Source organism: Cheilinus undulatus, linkage group 5 (assembly GCF_018320785.1).
Source record: "Cheilinus undulatus linkage group 5, ASM1832078v1, whole genome shotgun sequence".
In the NCBI taxonomy this organism is placed as follows: domain Eukaryota; kingdom Metazoa; phylum Chordata; class Actinopteri; order Labriformes; family Labridae; genus Cheilinus; species Cheilinus undulatus.
This window is the reverse complement of record NC_054869.1, coordinates 14,485,434-14,494,891: the sequence shown is the minus strand read 5'-3', so window position 1 is coordinate 14,494,891 and position 9,458 is coordinate 14,485,434. Positions and strand designations below refer to the sequence as shown.

The following is a 9,458-nucleotide window of genomic DNA, read 5'->3' as shown; positions in this document are numbered from 1 at the left end:
AATGCAGCAGTGTGTTGATGAAGAAAGGGAGAAAGACACTGAAAAATGTTTATGTTCAATAAAACTGTATCACTTCATTAGTCTCATTTTTTAATAATCATACCTCTTACACATAGTGGACATCTAAATTTACTGGATAACGGATTAAGGTGACATTGTCATTGATTTTATCAATTTATTACATGGCTGATTGCAAAATGACATGACAGCTGATGACACTCCTTACACAGTGTTAAATTAATACATCTAAAATGTAAGTTAAAATCTAATGTTATTTACTTACTCGAGTTTTAAAGAACCACTACTACACCTGAAAACTTCATTAATTTAGACAAAAAAAAAGAATTCTTCATTTAAACTTTTAAATGACAGGATACAAAGACAGACCACCCACTATTTTTTCTCTGACAATCTGAAATGAAAACAAGCCTGTAAAAGATAAATAGATGAAAAAAATGTTGATGAAAAAAATCCACTAACATTAAATGAGAGCTTCTGTTGAGTATACACATTACTGTATTGTTTCAATAAGGGTGGGCGTGGTAAACTAAAGCTTAAGCTCACATCTCGAAACATTTCTTAATTTTCATACAACTTCCATGTTTTTTATGCAGGTAGAAATTTCTAATGCTGACTGACACAAACTGAACTTTAACAAACATGACTGTGTTCATCATACTGAGGCTGTACGAGCTGAATGTGGAAACAAAGGAGCATGATGATGATGATGTGATTTGGTCCTAAATGAAAGAAAGACGCCTGTATGCAGACGGTACAAAGACAGGACTCTCTAAAAAGCAATCAGAGGTGTGAGAATCCATACTCTGATTGCTTACATTGCTAGTAGAGAGTAGTAACATACAAGCACATTTCTGACTCACTAAAAGTACGTCTGCAGCTTTGAATATTTTTTCTTTGTGTAAAGTCTAAAATATAAAAACAGCCTTGGATAAAACTGTAACACTTACATTCCTTGCTAACATGAGCTTTACACAACAATAGCATAATTGACGGCTGGTGTGAATAAAAGAAAAGTGTGTCATTGCTTTTATTCTCCACCAGAGGGAGCACCAGTCTTTGTTTTAGCCAGTTGTTCCCCTGTAAACAGCAAGTTATTCTCCCAGCAGCCTGAGTGATCGACCTTTGGACGCTGCTTCACTGGTACCATCTCACTTAGCACGTTTTTGTATTACATCCACAGCCAGGAAAATGCAGGCACATAAAGCACAGGTGATGCTTTTAATATCATCCTGTAGACCCCGGTAAAAAGCCCTAAAACAACATGGCACAGAGCTAATATTGAAAATAATAAGCAAAGGCCAAAAAAACAAAAAACTAAAGAGAAACAGATTTTCTTGCTGATTAGCAGTGGTACTTTAAATAACATTCAGTCTGTAGTGTTTGTAATTTCAGAGTGGGGTAATAAAAAGTGTATTTCACAGATTGTTGGTATCATAGCAGATGAGACTAATAAAAACACTTCCGCGCTCATTTCCTCCGTTGGAAACAAATGTTTATAGACGTCTCTGAAACCAAGAAGTGTAACCCTGTTAATTAGCTCTAACGAGAACTGTTTGAGTCCTTACTGAAAAAAAAAACATATTGGCTTATAATGTTGCACTTGGCTGATGGCTTAGTTAATGTGGCATTTCAGCTGCACAGAGTTTCTGTAGAGGGAATGAGACATGAGAAAATAGTGCAAGAGGAATGAGGGGTGATGAGGCCATAAAAGAACAAAGTGATAATCAGGTTAAGGCTTCATCTGTCCGTTTGAGCTGTGCGAAGGAGCCTGAAAAGAGTGCAATCCATTCAGAGAGGCATGAAAGGAGCCCTTCCCGGTTTTTCTGCTCGCCTCTCTCAGTCGTCGGCGACAATGGACAGTGCACGCAACTCGCTGAGCTTGGCCTCGGTCTCCCTCTCCCTCTGCTCATCAGTCAACCCTGCCTGGTCGATCTGGTCTGTGAGGTCGCTGAAGATGTTGTACATCTCGGTGAAATAAACCACCTGAGAGGCAGGAAGGAAAAGACAGAGATTTAATACATGATAGAAGGAAAAAAAGCTCCCGCCTTTCCTGGACTGGACAGTTATCCGCAGAAATTTCTTCAAAGCCTCTTAAGAAAAAACTCCAAATTTAAACTCTGCTCCACTCACACAGTCTAACCTTACTTTTACTTACACTATTTAGAAGCTGCTGGTCTCAAACCTCTTCAACCCCACTAATGAGAAGTGATTCGAGAGGAGAAGGGGAAGCCCACAGATATCAAACAACTCCGACAAAGCCCCAAAAACCCAGCACTTCAGTGGGTAGTGACCCTGCTTTTCTCTCCCAATCTGAACAAGAGATAGAGAGTGTTCGCTGAAAGCTTTCTTGACACTTCCCACCCCTGCTTCTTCCCCTTAGTTCATGAGTCAGGCTCCCCTGAGAGTTGCTTTGATGATTAATAGACTTTAATCACATTACAAGACTCCAGAAGAGTAGGCAGAGAATGAAAGTACTGGGAAACACAACCCCTTGAAACCCACACACACATCTCAATATTTATTCATGCAGAGATGCATACGATACACCGTGCTCTTAAGGGGGCATTGTTGGCTTCTCTGAAAATTGCATGTGTGTCCTATTGTAGGCCGAAACAGAGAGACCAACCAAGATAGCAGTGGGAGAGTATGCTTACTGATTCGCTCGGGGTCACGACAGAAAAAGAGCGAGGTCAAGCTGGAAATAAACTACGAATCACGCTTCTTATACAGAAATAACGCTTGTCTCAGTGTGTCATGAGAAGATTCGATGCTGTCAGGCAAAAAACAAAGAAGTCAAGTTTCTAAACCACTTTGTTCAGGTCTTTTTAAGTGCTCAGTCTCAAGAACCTTTGGATGTTTATACCAATATTTGCCACCTAAACCACATGAGTGGGCCATAAGTATCAGGTTTCTGCTGTTTGTGGGGGTAAAGCGGATATTTTTTTCCCCCAAAAGTGGCTTGTTGAAAGGGCCATCGGAAATGTCCATATGACCAGTGATGATAATGTACACCAGATCAGTGTCTGGGTGCCTTCTGTAGGAAAAGACACTCTATTATTACAATTAGTCGAGTCACCACGAGGAGTAAACGCAGCCTCACACAACTGTGACCACCTACGATCCAGAGAGGAGCCTTTGGGTGTAGCAGAGCTTTAATTTACATGACTTCTGTCTGTGTGTTGCAACATACCATAATCCCAGCTGCTTCATATTTATACAGAGAGGTTGCACTGTGACCTCTAAGCCTACAAAAATAATGAATAATTTAAGTGTTGTTCTATTCAGGAAGTCTTTAAACAATAAAAGACAACTGCTTCAGGAAACAAAGAAAATCAACTGAGAAAAGACAAAGAAAAGTCAACTGTGTTTTTCAGAATGGACTTAAAGCAGCAGAGAGTCAGGACAATGTCTCGATTCAGCAACATCTGTACAGGTGGACAGGTCAGGCCAAGTGTCCCACTGACAGCCGCTGGACGGGACTCATGAAGCTGAAGACTGACAACAAAGGCAGCCTTTGTGTGTTTTCCTGCTGCCTCTGGGAGCTGAGCAGCAACAGCGGCTGGGAGAGAAGGGAGTGGAGGATGTTACCGAGCACAAGCAGCAGCAGCGGTGAGGCTGGGATGAGGTCCTCTGCTCCACTGGCCACCCACGTGTGGCTGTGTAAACATGTGTGGATGCTCAATCATGTGTGAGCTACATGAATAGAAATAATAGGGATTGACAAAAGTTCTTTATTTGACTAATAAGAGCTGCAGCAGCACATGTAGACAGATAAAAACCTGATTTAACCTTAAAGAGAAAAGGAGCCAAGCTCAGTTTGTAGTTTGCTAATTTTAACTTCAAAGAACTTAATAGAAGTCCATCTTTGTCATTAGGTCCAGGATAATCTAGTTTACCAATTAAGAGTGTGCCAGTGACTGTCCCAAAGAGGAAATGACATGGGCAGGCAGGTGTGTGCTAGGGGGAGGGGGACAGAGTGGCGCTCACTTGAGACGCCCAGCTGCTTTAAGAGAAGCTTCAGGTTGGATAATGACTCGCAGGGCTGCAGCGGAGCCAGACAGAGGAGGCCTTCCTGGACTAAACACAGTAGTGTGGGCCGTTGCTGGGGGTTAATCACATTAGGATCGCGTGGAGGGAGACAGACTGCCAGGATTATACACTCCCTTCCATCAGACACTTTATTCACTGTTAAACCAACGATCAGAGGGCGTGACGGCTCATTGTGGGGCCGGTGTGTGTGCAGGCGTGAGTGCCCTTTGTGTGTGCATCCTCGGGGGGCCGATTACTAACCTGCGCCCTGATAAGAGCCTCAAAACTGGGCTGGAAGTAGTCAATGCGGCTGTGGTAGAACTTGGGCATCTCGTCCAGCAGCTGCTTGTTCTTGGCCTCAAAGTCTTCTCTGACTGGTCGCAGCTCCTCTCTGGCCTGGGGTGAAAAGGAAACATAAGAGCAAAGGGTCACCAGCTGTAACTATCTAAGTTAAATTTACATAACATCCACTCATTTAACCCTCTGAATCATGCGATTAAATATTTTCACCACATTCGTCCTCAACAACCAGTGTTGCACATTATAAGAAAAACAAAAACCTGTTAAGAAAAACAACTTAGTTTAAAGTATTTAAACACTGGAGCCATCTTTGGTGTCTTTTTTCTTATTGTTCAGAGAGATATTTGCCTAATTCCCACGGAGAAGCAGTGCAAAAAAAGGCTGTAATCACGACCACAGTGAGGAGGAGTGGGTAATGTGGGCAGACTTGGCTGTGAGTGGACTCCAGCACCACTGATCTGTGTGTGAATGTATTAGTGGGTAGTCTACTGTAGGCATGCAGTTATGGATGCACAATGGATATGTGTGAGAGGGTGAGAATTTTTATTAAGGGGAAAGGGGGAGCTGCTATTTTCAAACTATAACATATGTTTAGCTGCTGCATTACGCTGTGGTCATTAGTTAGTTTTCTTTACACATGACAGTTAAATTGGCATCGCAGCGTTTTGTCAGGATCATTTCTTTAAGTGCACATGGATTCAAAGGGCAGGGATGCAGGGGCCTCTTCAAGGCTTTGTTCCCCTGACAGTGCTTTTCTCAATGTGTGTGGGTGGCTCGCCATGTGAGGATGTGTTAGAGGCAATAGCATAGGCAACACTGCAGCGCTATCTGTGAATGTGTGTGCTTCTGTAGTGGCCTCATGGTGTGTATGTGTGTCTACAATTCTCAATTACGTGCCTGTAGATGTGCAGCAGTGCCTTTTTGAAAAGGCACTACTTGAGAGCCTGGTAGCTTGCGTGGGTGAAGGAGCGCACATGTACAGTATGCATGTGCTCAACTATTTTTGTTCATATCCAGTCAGCATTTGTGTCTTTTTCCACTTATTGGGATCTATTCACAATACGTGCAACATGTAAGAGCAAGTGAACTCTGCTCCTGTGCAGATAGAGGGAGCATTGGAGTGGACCAACACGTGCACTGATGCACGCTTTAAACTCGCAGTACCTGATGCAGTTTGACCATAACGGGTCCGGTTTTTTCTTTCTCTTCATACTTTTCCACTTTAGACTGCAGTCGTTTGTAGTCCTGCAGCGCCTGTTCCCGCCGTTTCACTGCCATGTTGAGGCTGGGGAAGACGCCGCCGTACCTGCAATTAAGCAAACACACAATCTTAGAGTTCACTGACACAGCCTTCAGGGTGTGATACAAATTAAGCACACACGCATCAATGTAATCAAGCAATTAAAAGAATATCCAGACACACTCAAATGTAGAGAACAAAATCCCTAATTTTTTTCATGGGGATACTAAAACCATTTAAATAGCTTTCTTTGCTTTATAAAATACATTCTGCATCACATCCTCTCTTAATAAAAGTCATTATGAATTAATAAAATCCCTCCCCTCAACATCTTATTGTAGAGGTACTCTCAAACCCCAGAGGACAGCTCTGCATTAAGCTTCCTCTAATCTATTATCTAATTACTGTAGTTCAAAACGGCATGAAACTATTCATTTTGTGACAATTATCATATTCCAAATGAAAATATATTCTTGCCACGAGAATCCTAGTCTTCAGCACTAAAAATAGGAAAACACTCATCTGTAACTTAGCAACAGGAGTCTGAGCTTCATCCTGGGACTTGTTGCACTGGTTCTATGGCTGCTTTTAATGGGAAGCAGGATTACTGTATATAGGGAATATTCAATCCAATAATAAGTAGTAAACAAATATAAAAAATTACAGTGAATAGATGAAAGATAACATCTTTTATTCAACTACTAGACTGACGTATCAGTTACTTACAGCATGCTTTAGAAAGCCTAAAAATGATTTCTTTATACAGAGTTATTATTATGCTACATTTTTCTACATTTTCTTAGAACAAAGGATTTACGAAAAAATGTTTTCACATTAGAGGGAAATGATGTAGCTCCGAGGCTGTTATCAAATTCAGGCAAACATTAAGAAATTAACTACACAGAAGAAATGCAAGAAATTGTTAAGGCATTCTCTCATGTAAACAATAAGCAGTGACAGTGTTTTTAAAAGCAGGCCACAAGATTATTCACCTAGGTGTCTGCTACATGAGTCAGTGATAAAAACAGTTGTAATAAAGACTGAGATATAGCATTTTTCAATGACTCATTTAAAGCATTTCATCAGCTGTGTAGGAGCACTACTACAAAAGTTTAATATGTGCACCTCCTCCCAGAGTGTTAGTGGCCACAAAATGTGTGGGCTCCATGATTTATGCTCCTCTTAATGTCACTCCTTGTGCTGCTTTGTTCAGCAGGAACAACAGAAAACCTGTGGACTGATTGTGAACTATGACTACACTGGTACCTCTACACCTCAGCTAAGTTCCTGGGTGAGGGGAGGAGAAAGTGATGTGAACCAAGGCTCAGTCAGACAAGCAATGATTGTTTACTACAGGAAGTAAAGCAAGGAGTGGTCTTGTAGCGTTTGAGTGACATCACGGAGCCTAGCTCAGCCCAGCCCCGCGGCCCACGCTCTACCGCTATTTATAAAATACCACTTTGGCCCAGTTTATGGCAGGGGTGGATGCCGATCCTCAAGTCTACTATCTGTTCCAGTGTACACATACTTGAAGTGCCAAGGGATTATGTAACTGCCCTCTAGGCATGACTGCACTCCAACACGATCCTACTGGCTGATGACAACGTAGCGGCAAACCGGCTTTCAGACTGATCACATTCTCACCGGCACACTTCACCTGACAGCACGGGGAAATTTCCTCGCGATGACACACCGTGATGGCCTGCAGTTTGTGCTCTTAAGTGGGACAACACTGTCAGACACTACTATCACTGAGCACTCTGAGGAAGTGAGGGCCGCTGCTCTCCTGGCGCTGAAGGAGGAGGTAGAAGAGCTAGACACAAAGCCAATTGCTTGTTAACCCTTTCCTGTCTTTCTCATACTGGCTGCAGTTGTCTCACAGTTACACTCAGAAGTCATGGTGACTCAGCTGTGTCAAAGGCTCCCACGCTAGAATATGCAGCAGTCCTGGATGAACGTGAATATACAGACTTAGTAATGATTGTTTGCTCTAAAATTGTCCAGGCACCGGACATTTCCCTCGATGTCCTGGCCCTGGCTGGACAACTACCGGTCAGGCGGCTATGGCTGCTTCTGCGGTCCGTCTTGCTTGAATGAGGTCCTACGCCAGCTGAGGGCTGCACGGGGGCCAAGGGCACACCACTGTCCATGTGACAGGTCAGGGTGTGGTGAACAGGCTGGATGGAAATAACATCTGGAGCAGAGAGTGTGTTTATGAGCAGCTGCCAATCCACAGACAGGCCAGGCCGACCCGTCAGCCAAGCCCAAGTCTGGTCGAGACACCCTCAGTCTATGAGGCTGGCTGTCCCTCTTGACTTCCCCTGTCACATAACTCACTTCAGCACAAAACACACAGCAAACCACTGAAATATGGGAAAGGGCATTGTTTATGTGTGAACTACCTCCACCAGCGTGTCAGATCTCAAAGATTTGAAAGTCTCAGACATCAAATGGCAAGTTTTTAAACTGTGCTCACCGTGAATGTAAAATCCTTACTATCTGTTGTATAAACGGCTTCAGGGCAGTGGGCCATGGGAACTTAAGTATGTGACGTACATGCTGGCAGAACCTCCTTTGTCTCAGCAGGGGAGAGTTTGATCTGCCGCAACTTGCCTTGTTCTCTGTTGATCAAAACTCACAAACTCACGCAGCCAGCTTGGTTACATGTCACACCAGATAAGATGAATAAGAATTACAACTGAAACTCTGGATATCCATCCACCTTATTCCTGAAAGGTTTACTGTAGATATGATTGTAGGTGGAACTTCTGGTAAAATAACAGCAATAGAAAAAATACGGTTCTTTCAGTGGCTTACCATGGTGACTTGGTGCCAACAGCACTTCTTATGAAAGGATTAGATCCTCAATTTAGTAGGTACTAGGGATGAAGATTGTTGATTTTTATTGATATTGATAGCCTTATCGATACTTCTTATTGATCTGAGTCCTTATGGACACCACAATTGATGCTCTGTGAGGTGAAAAGAAAAAATGATGACAAATATTTAAAACAGAAGTGGTCTAAACTGAGAAGTCTTGAGTTGAAAAGTTCTGAATCGGTCTGCCATGTCTATCTTAAATCCCACAAACCCACTCCTCATATTCACAGCCCTATTTATTGAAGTTTCTCGTCAAAAACTAAACCTTCCTTTTTTATGTGACATTTATGATATATTATAATAATTTTCTCCTGTTTGTGGTGTAACAGATGACATATTTTAATCTCTGCTTCAATAAATAGGATGAGTATCTTGTTACTATGCGAAACACTGGTTTGAAAGAAGGCACTGAAGTCGCTCCCTCAACTCATGCAAGGTATCACTGGGGCTAGGAATAAGATGGATAAAACTGAACAAAGATTAAAAAGATTCAACAAAATCTAAATCAGGTTAAGTAAGAGATGCACAGTACGATGGGGTGATATTGGCATTAGCAGCTTATGAAGTAATTATCGGTATATGCAGATATGAACGTTTTAGCCAATGTTGCCTAACAATATTTTGGCTACAAAAATCTGCCGACATCATCTATTAATCTTGGCCATACAAACAAATCAGTCAGTGGAGTTTTAGGCTGGACCAAGAGACCTACGTCAGCACAAGTATTTTTCTTTACACTTTAAATTGTTGAGTGTTTTACAGACTGAAATTTGCTCTTTTGTTCATCCTCAGAGTTAAAATTCTGTGTTTTAAGGGCTCAAGTTTTAAATCTTAACAACTTTTAAATATCTGTATTGATATAGGCTACAATAAAAAAATCAGCTAAAATTAGTCTGGAAGTATCTGCATATTGAATATCGGCAAAAATCCAATATCATGGATACTGACTATTTATTTTGTTGACTAAATCTATGACTAAAATGATCTT

At 41.8% G+C, this 9,458-nt stretch overlaps 1 protein-coding gene across 1 annotated transcript in view; it reads right to left on the bottom strand.

Annotated features, from left to right (window-relative positions):
- Window positions 1-77: 77 nt before the first annotated feature.
- The window catches only part of bin3 (bridging integrator 3), a 46,083-nt gene continuing 36,702 nt past the window's right edge, over window positions 78-9,458 (bottom strand). Inside the window, exons 7-9 of the mRNA XM_041788517.1 lie at window positions 5,515-5,656; window positions 4,312-4,446; window positions 78-2,004 (exon numbers count right to left, since the gene is read on the bottom strand). Of these exons, the coding sequence (XP_041644451.1) occupies window positions 1,858-2,004; window positions 4,312-4,446; window positions 5,515-5,656 (424 nt within the window). The 3' untranslated portion in view covers window positions 78-1,857. The remainder of the gene's footprint in view (window positions 2,005-4,311; window positions 4,447-5,514; window positions 5,657-9,458) is intronic.